Consider the following 21083-nt stretch of genomic DNA (forward strand, 5'->3'; position numbering starts at 1 on the left):
AGTGATCGCTCGTTTATCACGGGTGTTACGTTCCAGGACCACCCGCGATAAAGGAAAATCCACGAAGTAGGGACACTATATTTATTTAAGTATTTAAACACCATTTTAATGTTTTATAAACCCTTCCCCACACTTTTACGCTACATAAATCTTTCCCATTCCCTTAATAACTATTCCCACACCATTCTGTGTATGTATTGTATCTTTACACTTAGTGTAAAATGTTTTGAATTCCTAAACTTACGCGATAAAACGATGGTCCATGTGAAATGGCTGAGTGTAGGAGCAGACTCAGAGATGGGGAAGCTGTGCACAGACGAAAAGTAAACAACGCGCTACTGTACTGAGCCAATCAGGCTCTGGGATACAAACCAGCACTCTCTGGTTGGTCAGAAAACCTGCAACCTATTTTTTCCATTAATATTTTATAAAAATCTGCGATGCACCAAGTCCGGGAAAGGTGAACCGCAAAGTGGTGAGGAATAACTGTAGTTGCAGAGGTCAGGTTATTGTTGTGGTCTGCCAGGGGCCTGCAGAGCTGGTGGCAGAGTTGGATAGTGAGGAGACTGGGGAGGAACGGGGGGAGCCTGTTCTCAATGTGCGCATGTGCAGACCTGCCAGAAGGCAAGAATACTCGAGAGTAAGGCTTAAAGATAATTGGCCCCTCCCATAGGCTATACAAGTGGCGCATACAAGAGGGTTCATTGCAGGAAGCAACTTAGTTCAACTCTAGCTCTAGTCTTTCTAGCTCGGACCCTGATTCTGTTTGGCCTTGCCAAGTTTCCTGCTAGAATTGGTCCTTGGCAATTTGTCAAGGAAGATCAAGGTTCATGTGTTTATATGCTTTTCCCCTGAAAGACTGCCCTCGGACGTTATCATTTGTTTGGGACTTATTACGACCGAGAATGAAAATAATTATCAGCTGTTAAAATAAAAGAGGTTTTTAGGACACCGTTTATGCTGTATTATTTAATCAGGAAACCTAGGTCAGAATAGTTATTGCCAGTTGCGACCTTCCCAGGCAGCCAGATTTGCTTAATGACTGCACAATTCACTTAACGCCTGCAGTGATTCTTTTAACAACTGTAGTGAAAAAAAGGATTGTAACATTGGGCGCGACTTATTTCACAGCAGCCTTGTTTAGCAACAGAAATTCTAGTCGCAATGGCATTTGTAAGTTGTACCTGTATGTGGATCCTTATCACAGGTTGGCTTAGAATGTCATGGGAAAAATATAAAAAAACTAATGACAAATCCCTATGAAAGGAGAACATGTAGCTTCTGTGCTTAAGCAGAGATGCCTTGGATTTAGACCCTTCAAATCTAGTGAGGGGGGCAGAAATGCAAAGCCCCCAACCCATGCTTTATGGCAATGAATAAAACTCTGCAAGATCCTAAGAGCCAAAATCACACCTTGAATGAACAGGAACGGGGATTGTTAAATTAACAAGAAACACCTTAAATCAGGTAAGCATGACCCATTAGAGCTGAGGTGGCGCAATGGGTAGAGTGCAGTACTACAGGCCACTAAAGCTGACTGTAGATCTGTAGGTCAGCGGTTCAGATCTCTTCACTGGCTCAAGGTTGACTCAGCCTTCCATCCTTCCGAGGTGGGTAAAATGAGGACCCGGATTGTGGGGGCAATAGGCTGGCTCTGTTTAAAGAAGGGCTATTGCTAACATGTTGTGAGTCTAAGGAGAAGGGCAGCATAAAACATCGAATAAAATAAATAAAATAAATTAGTCCATGGGATGCCATCAACAAGGAAAAGAAAACGTAAAAGAAAAAAAAAGCCAAATACAACAAATGGAAAGAAGGACTCATAACCAAGATGGAATATCAGCAAACAGCCAGAACCTGCAAGCAAAACATAAGAACAGCAAAAGCTCAACACGAACAGCACCTCACAATGAAAATTAACGACAACAAAAAAAGTTTCTTCCACCACATAAACAACAAGAAAAAAATCAAGGAAACAGTCACCATACTAAAAAACAAAGATGGTAATGAAATCACCGACAACAGAGACAAAGCACAGTTGCTCAATACCTACTTTACATCAGTCTTCACACATAAAGGAACCACCAACCAACCAACCTACAACCTAACTGCAAATAACAGCCCGGGAACCGAACTCAACACAGACAAAGCTACCATTAGGGACTACTTGAGGGAGCTTAACGAGTACAAATCACCGGGACCTGACAGACTCCATCCCAGAGTCCTAAAAGAACTGGCAGACACCATAGCGGAACCTCTTCTCCTCATCTACCAAAAATCTTGGGCCACTGGAGACCTACCAGAAGACTGGAAACGAGCGGACGTAGTTCCCATCCACAAAAAAGGGAAAAAGACAGATCCAAGCAACTACAGACCTATTAGCCTGACTTTAATACCTGGAAAAATACTGGAGAAAATAATAAAAAAACAGCTTTGCCACTACCTGGAAACAAACAAGATAATATCCAACAGCCAACACGGGTTTGTCAGAAACAAATCATGGCAAACCAATCTCATATCCTTTTTCAACATCATAACCAAATCAGTAGACCAGCGCAACATGGTGGACTTCATATACTTAGACTTCAGCAAAGCTTTCGACAAAGTCGACCACTATCTCCTAATCAACAAATTAGAAAAAAGCGGAGTAGACTACAACACATGCAGATGGATCAATAGCTGGCTGACCAACTGCACCCAAGGAGCAGCGTTCCCCGTAAGCTGTGCACGTGCATGAATGCACATGCCCCAAAATACCCCCCCGCGCACCCTTTTCCACAGGCGCGCACTCCCCATCCCCCTGCCAGCCCGTGGGGGGGGGCGGCAGTAGGAGGAAAGGGAGCCGCAGCCGCCCCTGCCTCCCCACGGTGCCTCCGCCCCCCTCGCACCCCTGGCCTCTTGGCCCTGCCCCCTGCCCGCCCGATCCACCCACTCTCCTCCTCCGCCGCCTCCTGCCTTGGGGTGTGACTTCTCCCACGGCGGTGGTGGCTGCGGCTTCTCCTCGGGATGAAAGCGCTCCCAGCCAGGGGGCTGCAAGAGAGGGCTTTCTCCATGCGCTTCGGGAATGCCCGCCCCTCTCGCAGCCCCTTCGCTGGGAGCACTTTCGTCCCGGACTTTCAGCAAGGGGGCTGCAGTAGAGGCAGGGCAGGCATTCCCGAAGCACTCGGAGAAAGCGCTCTCACAGCCCCCTCACTGACAGAGAGAGAGGGAGAGAGAAAGTAAGTGAGAAAGAGAGAGAGAGAAAAAGGGGGGAGAGAGATAGCAAGAGAGAGAAGAGAAAGGAAGCAAGAGCGATAGAAAGAAAGAGTGAGAGAGAAAGAAAGCAATGGAAAGAGAGAAAGAAAATGAGAGAGAGAGAAAGATAGAGAGAGAGAGCAAGACAGGGAGAGAGATAGAAAGAGAGGGAGAAAGAAAGTGAGAAAAAGAGAGAGAGAGCAAGGGGGGGGGAGAGAAATGGCTCTTGATTTAAAGCATATGGTAAAAAGCACCCAAATAATAACAGAGAAAAAAAACTCCAGCCGTTTGTGTGTGTCTGTGTGTGTGTGTGTGTGAACTGTTGAACCATTTCCAATAGCTCACCTGTTATTGGAAATGGTTCAAGAGTTCACACACACACACACACACACAAGGGGGGAGGAGACAGGGATGGAAAAAGAGGAGAAGATAGTAATAATAGTAATAGATTTTGGTTTTGCTTTATTATTAATTTCTTTTAATAAAAAAGAAGGGATTATTTATTTATTTATTTATTTATTTATTTATTTATTTATTTATTTATTTATTTATTTATAGTTCTATGCCGCCCAGTCCCAAAGGGACTGTTGCTCAGACACTATACTTTTCTGCCCACACCAAAAAAAAATTAGAGGGAACATTGCCAACGAGTTGTCCTCAGCGGTTCCAAATCCACATGGAAGAACGTAGGCAGTGGGGTACCACAGAGTTCAGTCCTGGGCCCTGTGCTCTTCAACATTTTCATCAATGACTTGAACAAGGGAATAGAAGGGCAACTGATCAAATTCGCAGACGACACCAAGCTGGCAGGGGTAACCAATACCCTAGAAGACAGGCTCAAATTACAGAAAGACCTAGACAAACTAACACAGTGGGCCCACACCAACAAAATGATGTTTAACATCGACAAGAGCAAAGTCCTTCACCTAGGCAGAAAAAACCCTGGACACACATACAACCTGGGAGAAACCTCTCTTAGCATTAGCGACTGCGAAAGAGACCTCGGAGTCTTGGTGGACAATAACTAAACATGAACCAACAATGAGCAGCAGCAGCTAAAAAAGCCAACACAATCCTAAGCTGCATCAACAGGGGAATACACTCCAAGACCAGGGAAGTCTTAATACCACTCTACTACGCCCTGGTCCGACCACACCTGGAGTACTGTATTCAGTTCTGGTCACCACACTTCAAAAGAGACATTGAAACTCTGGAGAAGGTGCAAAAAAGAGCAACCAAGATGATTAAGGCATTGGAAACCAAGACTTACGAAGAGAGTCTGAGGGAACTGGGCATGGATAGCCTAGAGAAAAGGAGGGCCAGAGCGGACATGATAGCAGTCTACAAATATACGAGGGGATGTCACAGAGAGGAGGGGATCAATTTATTCTTCAGGGCACCAGAGGGCCAGATGAGGAACAACGGCTGGAAGCTGACCAAGGAGAGATTCAACATGGAGATAAGGAGGAACTTCCTGACGGTCAGAGCGATCAACCAATGGAACAACCTACCAGCGGACGTTGTGAACTCCAACACTCTGGACATTTTTAAGAGAAGATTGAACTGCCACTTGCCTGGTGTACTATAGTTCCTGCTTGGGCAGGGGGTTGAACTTGATGGCCTTCATGGTCCCTTTCAACTCTAACAATAAATAAATAAATAAATAAATAAATGAATGAATGAATGAATGAATACATACATACATACATACATACATACATACATACATACATACATACATACATACCACTAAGAAGATCTGGAGAAGACCTCAAATATCAAAATTAGGGTCATCCCACCAACCTTATTGGACAAACAAAATAACTTTTCCCAAACAATAAATTTGTAAAGCTCATGATCATAAGATGTTGTGAAAGCTGTGTCCTTTTGACAAGGAGTGGATAGACCATACAGGATGGTCTATCAAGGTCTACTTTTTTTTCAAAATTCAAGGTGTCCACATCTCCACATCTCCATTGAAGGTCCTGGCATCTGCAAGCTGTCAGAAACCCAGGGCTATATGGGGAGAAACAGATAATGGATTATGGGGTTTATAAGCAAGGCTATTTACTCCTAAGTCACTTTGAAAACTGAATTGTACAGAAAATTAATAAATTTAGATTCTCAGTTTTGTTCTTTGGTTTAGAAGCCATTACACTTCTATTATCCCACTCATAGGCAATGAGGCCAGCAGTATTAACACTCTCGGACAAAATTAATGTTTAACAAAAAAAAGAAAAGAAAAAGAAAGACAGCTGAAGCTGTGAAATGAAATGAAACAAACAAAATGTTAAAAAGTAATGATACAAAATTGTACAGAAAATTAACAAACTTATAGAATCCCAGTCTTAAAAAGTTATGGTATTCATGTAATTATTTACCAAGTACATCTAAATTATAGTAAACCTATCAAAATATCGTTACAATCCCTAAGGCATGTCAAAATCTTTGAACATCCTAATGTTTGGAAATTCAAAGTTGAAACAAATTGACACGCTCTATAAACATCTCCCATCGTTCCAACCTCAGCTGGGTTTGCTTATCCACTTCTCTATTTTTATGGAATAATAAATATAAATCTAACCTCCAGAAGAGGACCAGAAAGCCATAGACATTGTCTCTCTTTCCCAAAGATCTTCTGAAAGGGAGATCAAAACCTTCAAAGCAAAGGCAGCCTCTTAAAACCGCTACCTCTGGAGATAATGGGTGATAACTTTTGTTTTATCTCACAGAAGGTGCTGATTTGCTTAACAAAAGCTGGCAAATTTCATCATCACTCATTAAGATCGTTGGAAAAGGGACCCTGGGTTTACATTCAACACCTTCCAACATTAGTGTCATTGTCAAAAAAAATCTGTGTGTGCATTACAGGTAACTCTCGATTTACGACCACAATTGAGACCTAAATTTCTGATTTGTTACATGAATCACTGCAGTTGTTAGGTTGGCCACACAGTTGTTCAGTGAATCTGGCTTCCTCGTTGAGTTTTATTTATTTTATTTTTATTTTATTTATTTATTTGTCAAGCATGTACAAGGTGGTAGGTATTGGTATAAACATAAACATTAGCAAGGTAGGTACACTTAAATTAGTTCAGAAATTGCAGGTCAGAAGGTCGCAAAAGGGGATCACGTGACTTTGGGACACTACAACTATCATAAATATGAACCATTTGATAACAATCTGAATTCTGATTACTTGACCAAAATGCTGATTGATAATTAACTGGATATTTTAGGACAAAGTAAAAAAGAGACTGGACAGCCATTTGTCTCAAATGGTATAGCATTTTCTGCTTGAGCAGAGGGTTAGATTAGAAGACCCTCAAGGTCCCTTCCAACTTTGTTATTCTGTTAGTTGGTGGCTGAAATTAAACTTATTGAATTGAACTCTGGAGACAGCCTCCTTCTTTGGTGTCTAAGCTAAATCCGTTCTGTCAGATGGAAGGACAAAAACGTTCTTCGTCAATTTAAGGCAAGTTTCTTTGCTTCCGGGCTGCCCAAAATCTATTCTAGCATCTTCCAAAAGTGTTTGACATCTAAATTGAGCTGTATTTAAGAAACCAAGTTCATTATCCATCGTCTCAAATACAGACATACCTCTGGGACTGAACAGGGATATAAAGATACAGGATATGGTGAGCCCTTATTTGCAGACCTCCTCAAATCTCTTTATTGCAGAGCAGGGAGACAGATGTCTGTTTTCAAACACATCTTCCCAAGGTCTCCAGGTAAACCACTGAACGATCTGGATCGATGATAAGCTAGCATCTTAGCATCCAACCTCTTCAACTCTTTCTTTAGCTCTGTCTTTGTTAACAGTAACGGCTCATCCCCCATCTTCACAAATCGCATCTCTAACCCACTCAACGACCAAACCCAAATCGACTTCACTGTAGACCGTGTTGAAAAAGCAATACGAGATCTCAAACCTTCCCTATCAGTCGGACCTGACGGTCTTTGTGCATACTTCCTAAAACAGCTTTCCTCTGCTATAGCTGAACCTCTAAGCATTATATTCCAAAAATCCTTCAGGACCAGCACACTTCCCAAGCTATGGTTAAAAGCACTAGTTATCCCCATCTTCAAAAAAGGAGATCCTTCTCTCGTTGATAACTACAGACCAATATCACTATGCTGCGTCTCATGAAAAGTCATGGAATCAATTATAAATCAATCAACTACTCTTCACTTAGAATCTAATAACTTACTCTCTAATAAACAATTTGGATTCAGAAGGAAATTATCCTGCAATCTACAACTACTTCACTGCAAAAACATATGGACTACCCACCTAGATCAAGGAAAATCCATTTATGCAATTTATATCAACTTCTGCAAAGCCTTTGATTCAGTGGTCCATGACAAACTACTCCTAAAACTTAAATCCTGTGGCATCTCAGGATTCCTCCACAGCTGGATTACTGCATTCCTGTAACAGACAACAAGTTGTCAAAATTGGAAGCACCACTTCCACCCCTGTCCCTGTTAAAAGTGGCATTCCCCAAGGCAGCGTACTAGGACCTACTCTTTTCATTTTCTACATCAACGACCTCTGCGATCATATGTTCTTTTTGCCGATGATGTAAAACTTTTCAATACCACAGACAGCACAACTATTCTCCAAAAAGACCTTGGTCTAACACTTGGCAACTTCAAATATCATCTAGCAAATGCTCTGTTCTCCACATCGGCAAAAAGAATCTGAACCTCGTATACAAACTAAATAAACAAAATCTCACAAACAACCCCCACTGAGTAAAAGACCTTGGAATACTAATATCAAATGACCTAATTGCCAAAGTCCACTGCAACAATATTGCCAAAAAGGCTTCCAAAATTGTCAACCTGATCCTACGTAGCTTTTGCTCTAGCAATCTCACACTACTCACCAGAGCTTACAAAACTTTCGCCAGACCCATCCTCAAATACAGCTCATCTGTCTGGAACCCACACCGCATTTCGGACATCAACACCCTAGAAAATGTCCAACGATACTTCACTAGAAGAGCCCTTCACTCCACCACTCAAAACAGAATACCCTACGAAACTAGACTTACAATCCTGGGTCTAGAAAGCTTAGAACTACGACACCTTAAACATTATGTAAGTATTGCCCACAAGATCATATGCTGCAACATCCTGCCTGTCAATGACTACTTCAGCTTCAACCACAATAACACAAGAGCACGCAACAGGTTCAAACTTAATATCAACCGCTCCAAACTTGACTGTAAAAAATATGACTTTAGCAATCGAGTTGTTGAAGCATGGAACTCATTACCAGACTCCGTGGTGTCAACCTCCAACCCCCAACATTTTTCCCTTAGACTTTCCATGGTTGACCTCTCCAGATTCCTTAGAGGTCAGTAAGGGGCGAGCATGTGCACTAGTGTGCCTTCCGTCCCCTGTCCAATTGTCTCTCCTATATTTTATATATCTTTTCTCCCATTCATATATCGTTTCCTCTACTCTTCATTGATGTATTCTAATCTCATATCTTTTCTTCTATCCTTTCCCTGATATTTACTACTACATGTTTTTATTCTCTTTAACTTTCAATTTGTATTGGACCAAAATAGATAGATAGATAGATAGATAGATAGATAGATAGATAGATAGATAGATAGATAGATAAAAATAAACTTCTTTCCAACTAGAAAATAAAAAGATTAGATGTTTTAATGTTTTGGCGGTTTGGGGGAGTGTGTGGGTGTCTTATTGGCTTTTGCTGTCTTTGTTGTTTTAAATGTTTTAATTCTGATCTACGTTTCTGAATTGTGAGCCTCCCAAAGTCATTTGCCAGGATGGGTGGCTATAGCAATTGCATTTAGACTGATATACTGCTTCACAGTGCTTTTACATCCCCCTCTATGCGATTTTTATCTCTTGCCTTTGCCGCCAACAATCTGGGTCCTTATTTGACCCACCTCGGAAGGATGGAAAGCTGAGTCAACCTTGAGCCTGGTGAGATTCAAACTGCTAAATTTCAGGCAGCTGGCAGTCAGCAGAACTAGTCTGCAGTACTGTACTCTAACCATTGCGCCACCTTGGCTCAATAAAAATTTATTTTTCTATCTATCTATCTATCTATCTATCTATCTATCTATCTATCTATCTATCTATCTATCTATCTATCTATCTATCTATCTAATTTGACTTTTATGCCGCCCAATCCCGAAGGACTCAGGGAGGCTTACAATAGCAATATAAATATAAAAACAATACAAAAGTCTAAAATACTGTCTAAAACCTTGATTTAAAACACCATAATTAAACAATCAAAGCAGCATGCATTTGTATCATTCATACGAAATCAAATCTAAACAAACAAACCTGTTTTAGTCAAGAGCTGGGTTACTTTCTAGGAAGTCTCCACCCCTTCTGACCACTTCCTCCTCTTCCTCTTCCCTGGAATGGAAGCTGATAACTCGCTTTGGATGAGAACATGGGGTGCCAGCTCCCAAATCTGCCACCCCAGCCCAAAAGGCGGGGTTAGTGTAAGCACTAGCCTATCAGATGGGAAGATGGAGAAAGGCTGAGCAGGTACCCACCCCCTCCTTTCCCCTTTTAAATCTCTTCCTCCAGCTCAGAGATGTTTATTCCAGAGCCAGCAAACCCTCCTGGAAGACAGAAAAAAATACCTCAGAATGGCTGACCAGAGATGTATCAAGCTTTCAACGGAGAAGGTTATCAGCACTGTCCATATTCTGGGCACCGAACTCTGCCTGGATATCCATGGGTAAGCATCTAGGGTCTAGACATTTGTCTTACACAACTTTTTTTTTGATTTACAGAAGAAAAGAAGAACTTAAAAGATGCTTTCAGTTTCGCAGAAGGCAACTGAAATTTAGCAGAGAAAAAAAATAGTGTGCATATGTCTTTTCATTTCACAACTATTAACTGCCAGGGCAGGAGGGGTTGGGAGAACGGATTCACTAAACAGCCCGAATAGAAGTGAGTGAGGTATCTCAAAAAAGAAAAAAAAGATGCCCAGATTTCTGTATAGCCCTCAGGGTTTGCAAGGAAGTCCTCGACCAGGCAATCTGCAAGGGTAATGGGCAATGCTCATTTGTTTTGCTATCTGAAGAAGATCCCTCAACTGCTGACAGGCAGCAGGAAAAGTTCCTTGGTTGAATAGAGAGAAGGGAAGGCCCCCTGTTGAATTTCCATTCAGAATTGATGGCAACACAATCCATCTTGTTAGCAAGGGTACGATGGAATAGGAGCTGGAAGGGACCTTGGAGGTCTTCTAGTCCAACACCCTTCTCAAACAGGAGACTCTATACCAGTGATCGCAACCCTTTTGTTACTTAGGTGCCAAAAATTGTCCATAATGCAATGCATGCATGCATGGATGCCCACATGCACACATGCATGGATGCCTCCCCAATGCATGTGCACAAGCCTCAATGGGCTTCTGGTAGGCCCTTTGGGTCCGTTTTTTTGCTGTCCACAGACTCTGGAGGCTTTTCTGAAGTCTGGGGAGGTTGAAAACAGCCTCTTTCCCAAACCAAAAAGGAGGAGAAATTAGATTTGCAGTGATGGCTGGGAGGTTATTTTACATAATTTCTGATAGTTGCTGAATTTCTGAGAAGAATGGTAAAACCCACACACTTTGTCCTAAGATATCCCTAGGCCATTCATTCATTTACTTAGCTTGGATAGGGATCATGGCAAAACTGATGAATATTTAAGTTCTTCCTCTTTCTGTTTTGTGATTTTTTTTAAAGCTATCTATGGTTACTGTAATTGTCAAGGTTTATTAAAGTAAAACCTGTCAGGCTTAGACTGGCCATCTTAAAGGATAGATGTGATTGTCGCAGGGGTGAATGTGTGGCCTTGCATGTGCTGAATAAACACTGGCTCTGATCAGCCCATGACAGTGGGGCATGAAAAGTCCAGAGACAGGGCTAGGTAAAGACGGTTCCTTTATTTCAGCTCTTATAGGTAAGTGACAATCAGCGGAATACCGTCTGCTCAATCTGGGAGAAACCGCTCTTTTTATACATTTGCGGCTCCCGCCAAAAGAGAGCAGCCCGCGTCTGAGCCAATCAGACGCAACTTCCTGTTTCCCGCTCAAACAGCGTTTCCACACGGAACCAACTATTTACAAGAATACAACACCCCTCCCTCCTTAGTCAGAATACATCACTCAAGAAAGCCACATGACGAAATCCTCCAATCTGCTTGGTCTTCGCGAGGCTCGCTCCGACCTGCGCAGTTCATTTGAGTCCTCGCTTCCAACGGTGGAGGTCGGTTCGCCTGCACTTCCCCAGTGCGGCTGGGGCCTAGTTTGGGCTCTGGCCCGCTGAGTCGATCGGGCAGGCACAACACCGACCTCTGAGGATGAAGATGGCTCGGCGTCGCTGGAGGATCCTTCCTGACTCGATAAGTCCATTTGAATGTCCATTAAAGCAGGTTGCGCGTTACAGTCTATTAGAGTGGGAGAGTCTGTTTTAGCGGTTTGCTCAGGGGAGGTTTCAATGCGCTTTCGTACATGGTCAATGTGCCGCTTCCACATTCGACCATCATCCAATTTTACAATGTATGTTTTAGGAGCAGTTTGTTGTACAATTGTTCCCTTCATCCAATTCAAACCCCCATCAAAATTCTTTGCAAAAACACTTTGACCCAAATACATTTGTCTTTCAGGGTTCACATACATAGGGTTATGAGTACAAAACCTTGGGTGTAACCTATCCAGTGGGGATCTCAGTTTCCTTCCCATTAGTATTTCAGCAGGGCTTACATGTGTGTGGGAATTTGGTGTAATATGTTGTGTTAACAAGAATTGGTCCAGATGCTGTTGTACATCTCCAGGGCCTGACCTGCGCAATGCCTCTTTTGCAACCTGAACGTATCGTTCTGCCAAACCATTAGCCCAGGGCGAGTAAGGCGAGATGAGAGCATGTCTGACCCCCAAGTTATCTAAAACTAATTCAAATTGCCTGGCTGTCAATTGGGGTCCATTGTCTGATACTAAGATGTCAGGACAGCCATGGGTGGCAAACAAATGGCGCAGAACCTTAATGGTGGCACTCGTGGTTATATTATTCATTGCAATGATTTCCACCCACTTGGAAAATGCATCTACTACTATTAAGAAATATTGTGACCCCACTGGCCCTGCAAAATCAATATGGACTCTGGACCAAGGCCCTGCAGGTTGTTCCCACTCTGCTGGAGTTGTTTTGGGGGGATTAGGCCACGACTCTTGGCATGGATCACACTTGGTTACCCACTTTTCAATATCAGTATCCAGACCTGGCCACCATAAGTGCCCCCTAGCTAGGGCCTTCATCTTGACAATCCCAGGATGGCCCACATGTAACATTGTGAGTACTTTGGTCTTTAGACTTTCAGGAATGACCACTCTATCACCCCACAACAGACAACCTTTAACATATGACAATTCCAGCCTTTTGGTTTTAAAATCACACAAATCAGATTCTACAGAGTCATTCTGCCACCCCTTAAGTACACAGTTTACTACCTTTTTTAGAATTGGGTCTTGCTGCGTGTGCGCAACCGCCTCCCTTGCAGTAGTTAGTGGGTTATCTTCGAGCTCTATCATTAAAACATCAGCAGATGGGGCAGGGTCCTCTACTAACTCTGCCATTGGGCACCTACTGAGACCATCTGCGTGGTTGATGGTTTTACCCCCTTTGTGAATGAGCTCGTACTGGTATCCTGAGAGGAACAAAGCCCACCTGATTAATCTTGGAGACATAAATGGGGGAGTTGGTTTGTTGGGGGCTAAGAGGCCTAGTACAGGCTTGTGGTCGGTAACCAATTCAAAACTCCTGCCAAAGAGATAATTATGAAACTTCTTTACCCCAGCCACTAACGCTAGAGCCTCCTTATCTAGTTGGCTGTAATTTCTTTCCGTATTGGTCATTGTCCTTGAAAAGAAAGCAATTGGGGCCTCTGTATTATTTGGCAACATGTGTGCCAAGACCCCTCCTACGCCATATGGGGACGCATCGCACGTAAGCCTGATGGGTAGTAACGTGCTATACTGGACTACTACACTTGCGGAAGTTAACAACTGTTTTATTTGTAAAAAGGCTTCATGTTCAGTTCTCCCCCATGTCCAAAGGGTTCCTTTCTGAAGTAACCGGTGTAGAGGCTCTGCTGCTGTTGCCTTCTGTTTTAAAAAGACAGAGTAGAAGTTTAGAAGGCCTAAGAATGCCTGCAATTCTGTTCTATCCTGTGGCTCTGGGGCTTCCCTGATGGCTTTTAATTTTTCAGTAGTGGGGTGTATGCCTTCCCCATCGATTCTATATCCTAAGAATTCTACACTGTTGGTTCCCCACACACATTTGTCAGGTTTGATTCTTAACCCTTTATCTTGTAGTCTATGTAATACTTCTCTTATTCTTTCGTTGAGTTGAGATTGGTTTTCTCCTGAAATTAAAATGTCATCAAAATAGGGAATGGACCCTTTAATTCCTGACAACAAATGTTCCATTATGCTTTGGAAAATCCCGGGAGCTATGCTTACCCCAAATTGTAATCTGGTACATTTAAATGCACCCCTGTGGGTGACAATTGTCTGTGCGAGTGCTGTTGGTTCATCGACAGGGAGCTGCTGGTAAGCTTGGGCTAAATCGATTTTTGCGAACACTTTCCCTTCCCCCAGGGAGTGAAGGAGCTGTTGTACCACTGGAATGGGGTAAGGGTGATGTTGGAGGGCTTTGTTGAGCGTAGACTTATAGTCAGCGCAAACCCTCAAAGAGCCATCTGGTTTAAGAGGCGTAACTATGGGTGTTTCCCATGGCCACTGCTCTACAGGAACTAAAATGCCCTGGCTTATGAGCTTATCTAGCTGTAGGTCAAGCTTGGGAAGGAGCGGGAGGGGTACCCTGCGAGGTTTGAGCCGGACAGGAGGGACCTTGGGGTCAATAGAAAAGGAGATAGGAGGCCCTTTATACGATCCCAAGGTGGGGCTAAACACTTCTGGGAATTCCTGTAAGAAGTTAGGCATGCTATCAGAGTTAACAGTACATATACCAGAAATTTCAATTCCCAATGGTTCCATCCAAGCCAACCCCAGGAGAGAGTGTCTAGCCCCTGTAACAACAATCATAGGAAGGGTACATTTAACAGCCTTAAACATAATAGGTACATTCACTTGGCCTAGAACAGGTATTATTCCCCCTTGAAAATCTCTAATTACCAATGAGGTTTGTAAAAGGTCAGACTTTGAGAGGTTAGGCATGTACATTATAAGCTTTTCCCACGGCATAATGGTGTATTTAGACCCCGTATCAAGTTCCATAGAGCATGGCTTGTTGTTTAGGAGCAGTGAGATTACAATCTTGCCCCCATTTTTTGTTGCCGTGCTATTCACGGAAAATTGATTGTTACCTCTTGAGTAGTCGCGGTTAGCGGTTGAGTAGTTCTTGCGGCCGGAAAACCGGGGAAACCGGTTTTCGTGCGGTTGAGGTGTTTGAGTCTGGAAACGAGGAGGACAAGGAGTGGAGAAAGATTCCTCAGGTAAAGGTGCTCTGCAGGCTTCGGCGATATGGCCGCGTCGGTTGCAGCGGCGGCAAATGGCATCCTGGAAGGGGCAGCGTTGGCACGGATGGTTTCCTCGGCAGCCGGCGCAGGGGGCGACGGGGCGAGGGTATCTGGGTTGTCTCGGTTGGTCCTGTTGCAGCAGGAAACAGTTGTCCTCGTTGAGGGCTGGTGGGCTGAGGTCGTCTGGGGCCTCAGCGCGGGAAAACGTGGAGTCGATCTTGGCGATGACTTCTCGCTTGTCGTGCTCCTTCAGCTCTTTGGCAGCAGCGTCGGCGACCTCTGCGGTTTGTGCCAGCTTGATTACTGCCTGGAGAGACGGCTCGTCTTCGGTGAGGAGTTTGTTCCGCACCATGGCATTTCTCATGCCGAAAATTAAGGCATCAGTGAGGCGAGCTTCCGGGCTATCAAACTTGCATTTTGAAAGCACCGTTCGAAGACGCGTAGTGAACTGATTAATGGATTCGGATTCGAGCTGGGCCATTCTTGAAAACTGGTGCCGGAAAACGACGGCTGGTTTCGTAGGCTTGAAATGGCTCGCGAGCTTGGTTTGCAGGACATCCCAAGTGACGGATTTGGCTGGGAGCGGATCGGTGAGAGTCTGGGCGAGATCAAATATTTCTGGGCCGCAGTAGTTCAGGAAGATTGCCCGCTTTCGTTCGGCGTCGGCGTCCCTTATTCCCGCGGCTTCGAGGAAGATCTCGAACTTGGCTATGTAGGCGTCCCAGGAAGATTTCTCCGGATCGAAGAACTCAGGAGCCCGGCCGATTTGAAGGTTGTTCATCTTACACGCGTGGTTCTTCCGTCTGTCGTCGCCAGTGAAAAGTCCAGAGAGAGGGCTAGGTAAAGACGGTTCCTTTATTTCAGCTCTTATAGGTAAGTGACAATCAGCGGAATACCGTCTGCTCAATCTGGGAGAAACCGCTCTTTTTATACATTTGCGGCTCCCGCCAAAAGAGAGCAGACGCGACTTCCTGTTTCCCGCTCAGACAGCGTTTCCACACGGAACCAACTATTTACAAGAATACAACAGGGCACACCTTGGAAATATCAACCACACAAAAGAGTCAGAGGAAGGTATGAGAGAACCTGGCGTAGATGGATGGTGAAGGATCTGACAATCTGTTGTCACCACAGGTGTAAATGCAGCACAATCCTTGCCAAAGTCACGCACTTAAAAGCTCTTGCATTGTTGGGTGGATTCAAAGACACCATAACCACAAAACCCTTAGGAATGTGATGGTCTTAAGAAGATTTGCAGAGAGCAACAGGCTCTTTTTAAAAACAAGTGTATAGTTTTTTCCACCTTTGTTTTTTGACCACGCATCATGCAGAAAACCCTGCTTTATTAAACCGAAGAACTAAATTCAGATTAGGGGGGACCTAAATATGGGGAGAGAAGACAGAGAAAGCAGGAAACAGACAATAAAAAGACAGCTCAATGCAGACTAAATGTGTTAATTCTCATTCCCCAGCATTTGTTTCTACCGTGACAACTTGCAGAGACTTTTTTCACTGTTCTACCAATTGTTTGAATAAATTGTGAAGAACAGTTAAGGATTGTGTTCCATTTTTTAAAATCAATGTGTCTGTTATACAGTCATAAAGGCTGAATGATTTTGAGGCCATGAAGCAGGGGTGGGTTCCAATTTTTTTTTGCTACCTCTCTGTGGGTGTGGGGCAGTGCCACACCCTCCTATGCCCCGTTTAGGGCCTAGTAAGCTCCCTACAGGGAGCAAAAAGGGGCAGGGGGGGAGACCCTGGAAACAGGGGTGGATTCTAACTTACCTTGCTGCTGGTTCACTTCCTTCTGTGCTGCGTGGCAAAAAAAAAGCTGAAAAAGAGATGGCAACCGCATGCACAGTTTGTTTGTTTGTTTTTATTTATTATTTATTTTGTCAAGTACGTATTGGTGGTTTACAAAGATATACCAGTAACAAAATTTATATACTGTACATGATATTAGTAAAAGAGAAACATTAGGACCGGGGCCCGAAGCCATGCTGGTGCACTTATGCGCACCCCTTAAAGTTACAGTGCACTTATAACTTAAGTGTAACTTAAATAAGTTAAGCGTAACTTAAAGTTACAGTGCACGCCCCTTAAACTTACAATGCCGGAACCTGGCTTCTGCTTATACTCAGAAGGAAAAAAATAAAATAAAAATTCAAAGAACATTAAAATATATGGTGGTGCCCAGGGACCTGCACCCACAGATCTGATTCGGTGACATCATTGTGACATCATTAGTGGGCCACTACTGCTTCGGGAGGAACCTTTCCCTGGGATGATTTATTGGTCTTCCTGCACTGGCGCTCAACACTTCCCCATCACAGGATCTTCACTTCAAGAAGAATTGATCCCAAATGTGTTTTTTCCCCAAAAGCAATTGGACTTTCTTATTTTCTTTGAAAACATTTCTCTTCTCATCCAAGAAGCTTCTAAGAGTGAAACATTTTCAAAGAAGACAGCAAGAAAGTTCACTTGTCTTTTGGAAAAAGCACCTTTGGGATAACCAACCATGACCCTGGATGATTGAGAATCTCCATAGACATTCCCCTGTATGAATTGCTAGGATGTTCCCAAACTCATCACCAAGGTACTGGAAATGCAAGAAGGAAAATGGAACTTACTATCACTTATGGTGGACTTATTTAAAGGCAAAAAAGTATTGGAACGAAATTAGATCATGCTTAAAAGAGATAATGAAAGAAGATACAGATGGGAAATCTGAAAGTGGGGAACTACTTTATTGGGCATAATTGATTAAAAAATTATAAAAAGGAATTAGTATTTGATTATATACATTATTACGGCAGCAAGAAAAAACCTATGCGCACTTCTGGAAAAATGAGGAAATAGCAAAAGATGAGGACATACTTAGAAAAATATTGGAATGTGCTGAAATAGACAAATTAATGAAGAAAAGAAAAGAAAAAGAAGAACTTGAATATTACTTAGTATGGAATCAATAATTGAATGACTGATAAGAAAGTTAAAGGCAAACTATTATAGACGAAGTAAGATTATTTTATATAACAACATTATAGAATAAGTAAAAATAAAGAAAGGAAGAACAAGTAAACTATAAGTGTAAATATATACATAAGGGGTAATATAAGTGTGGATATTAGCTGATGCAAGCTTATTGTAAATATGGGGAAACTGTACCTCTGCTGGTTTGTTTGTTTTGCATGTGCTTGTGTATTTAATACAAAAATATTTAAAGGGGGGTGGGAGAATATCTCTATAGACTTCAGGAGGTATTCCCAGTTTAAAATAATTGCTACTTGGGATTGTTGGTGGATTTTACCCTGGTGAGAAGGTAGCTTGGAAACACACTTTCAATTCTGTTTTCACGGCTTCATTGTGCCGGAGATGACCAAAAAACCATTTTGGAAGTCAATTCTCCGTTGCCAAATACATTAGGAGTAAATTCCCAGTTTTTGCCAGGTTGGAATTAGCCAACAATAGAATTTGCTGTAAAAGTAAAAGCATTTTGGATAAAAATATGGTGGATTATGCAAAATGTTCTTAAGAAAAAATTGAAGTTTATACCACAGTTGTTTTTATTAGGTATTACCACAGACTGTACAAGTATAGAGACTAAATTGATATTTGTTGTGTTTGTTTAAAAATATTCACAGAAAATCTGTGATTGGTTAAGACGCGTCTATTTAGAAAATAGCCGCGAAGGTTAAATCATTGTCAGTTAAGAAAAGCCCGCCGTTTTATAGGGCAACGGATTAGCCGTTGCCCTCATTCGGAAAACTGCTGTTCCAGTGTTTGTATTTTGCCTCGTTATGAATAAACCAGTTCTGATTAAACTACCGGAGTCCTGACTTTTCAGTGGCGACGAGGAGGTCGAACTCCCGCGAACGCAGCCATGAACTCGGCCATGGCTCCACCACTGCCTGTATTCAACTCCGAGACGGAAGCTTGGACCTCATACATGTCCAAATTCACATTTTTCCTGAAAGCGAGCAATCTACATGACGCCGATGATGACAGAAAGAAAGCTATATTCCTCGCTTATTGCGGCACAGAAGTCTACAGCCTAGCCTCTACGCTCGTTGACCCAGACACTCTGGAAACCATCGCATGGTCAGCTCTACAAGCAAAACTTGCCGCACATTACCAGCCGACAACTCCTGTCCGCGTATACCGCCACCAATTTGCACAAATGCGGCAAGCAGACGGAGAATCTACCAACGATTTTATTACTCGGCTACGCGCACTCCTTCCAAAATGCAAATACAAGGACCCGGAGGAACAGTTGATTGACCGCCTTATCTTCGGACTAACCAATATCACGCTACAGAAGAAATATTTAGTAGATGAGGATGCCTCCCTCCAAGACATTCTTAAGGCAGCAAAAGCCTCCGAGGTATCTGAAACATCTGTTGCCGAGATTAAACGCGCAACCTCAACCGTTCATCACATCCCCGATGAATCAACTTGGCACGCCTGCTCTCCCGATGAGAAACACTTGGAATCCACCACTCCAGACGACACCTGCCTCCAAATCCGAAGAGCTCCCGACCACGACGCCAAAGAGGCACCCCGTTCAGACAGATGCGCCGGCTGCAACGGAAATCATCCTCGTTTTCGCTGCCATTTCAAGGACGCCTATTGTCGCCGTTGCCAGCGCCGCGGCCACATCGCTGAAGTCTGCCGCGCCGCCAACCCAACTCCAGCAAATCCGCAAAACCAACGACCCTACTTTTCACCAAGGAATCGACGACCGCCGTTTTCACGCAACGTTTCCCGCCCGGCTGACAACTCTCACTCTTCAAACCAACGAGGTAACCGCCCTTCTTCTGTAAACTGCAATTTCCCCACTGCGGATAACAAGCTATTTGTTTCTCTTTTCCTCAACGGCCGTCCCTGCGAAATGGAATTGGACACTGGCTCCAGACATTCCATAATGCCTTGGGGAAAACTTAAATTATATTTACCTCGTGTAAAAGAGACTGACTTAGAACCTTGGGAACCGGGTTTGAGTGATTTTCAGGGACATAAGATTCCAGTATTAGGATGTTTAAATGTGCCTATTGCTTTTAAAAAGTTTCAAGGGTTTTTACCTCTCATAGTGGTTGACGGTCCTAAACACACATTATTGGGACTTAGATGGTTGCAACCCCTAGGCATTGAAATTTCAGGGGTTAACAATGTATGTGACTCTTTTGACTCAAATGACTTATTGAAAGAATTTCCCGAAGTTTTTTCTAGCACTCTGGGTAAATATACAGGCAGCCCCATATCATTTAATTTGAACCCAAACATTTCTCCCATCTGACTAAAGCCCCGCAGAATTCCCATCCCACTTTTGCCTAAAGTGGATGAACAATTGGACAAATTAATAGCTCAGGGCATCTTGATTCCCACTGATCATGCTAAATGGGAAACTCCTATCGTAACCCCCGTTAAACCGGATGGATCTATTAGAATTTGCACAGATTATAAAGCCACAATAAATAAAGCCTTACAGCATAATGCCTACCCAATCCCAGTCGTGCAACAACTCTTGCACACATTAGGAAATGGGTCCATCTTTGCGAAGTTGGACCTAGCCCAGGCATATCAACAGCTTCCCGTTGATCAAAACGCCTCTGAGGCCCAGACGATTGTAACGCACAGAGGTGCCTTTAAATGCACCCGGCTCCAGTTTGGAGTCTCTACCGCCCCTGGCATCTTTCAGGGTCTCATGGAACGAATTTTAAATAATATTCCAGGGGTCGTCCCATATTTCGACGATGTATCAGCCACATCTAAATCTGAATTATGGGATAGAATCAGGCGCGTTTTAACTAAATTTAAAGAAACAGGACTCCATTTAAAAGCAGACAAATGTTCCTGGGCCGTTCCCAAAGTAGAATTCTTGGGTTTTACAATAGATAGATTTGGAATTCACCCCACAAATGACAAAGTTGATGCTATAAGAAATGCTCCCACCCCCTCAAATAAGACAGATTTGCAAGCATTCCTAGGACTCCTTAACTTTTATTCCGTCTTTCTTAAACAGAAAGCGACGGTGGCAGAACCGCTACATAACCTTCTAAAGAAAGACTCTGCCTGGACGTGGGGACAAAAAGAACAAGCCGCTTTTACCGCAGTAAAAAATTTACTTTCCTCCAACAGTGTTTTAGTACAATATAATGTAGCTATGCCTTTATCCTTAACCTGCGACGCTTCACCGTTCGGCATAGGAGCTGTCCTCAGCCATAATTTTCCAGACGGCACAGAAGCCCCAATAGCCTATTACTCTAAAACTCTCTCTTCAGCTGAAAGAAATTATTCCCAACTCGACAAGGAGGCGCTAGCCC

The 21083-nt window shown here is 43.2% G+C and overlaps 1 protein-coding gene across 1 annotated transcript in view; it reads left to right on the forward strand.

Annotated features, from left to right (window-relative positions):
* The first annotated feature begins 9697 nt into the window (after window positions 1-9697).
* Window positions 9698-21083, forward strand: part of LOC139170770 (protein-arginine deiminase type-3-like) — a 35992-nt gene continuing 24606 nt past the window's right edge. Inside the window, exons 1-2 of the mRNA XM_070758277.1 lie at window positions 9698-9728; window positions 9823-9976. Coding sequence (XP_070614378.1) covers window positions 9885-9976 — 92 coding nt within the window. The 5' untranslated portion in view covers window positions 9698-9728; window positions 9823-9884. The remainder of the gene's footprint in view (window positions 9729-9822; window positions 9977-21083) is intronic.

The sequence above is a fragment of the Erythrolamprus reginae genome, chromosome 8 (genome assembly GCF_031021105.1).
Source record: "Erythrolamprus reginae isolate rEryReg1 chromosome 8, rEryReg1.hap1, whole genome shotgun sequence".
Taxonomy (NCBI): Eukaryota; Metazoa; Chordata; class Lepidosauria; order Squamata; family Dipsadidae; genus Erythrolamprus; species Erythrolamprus reginae.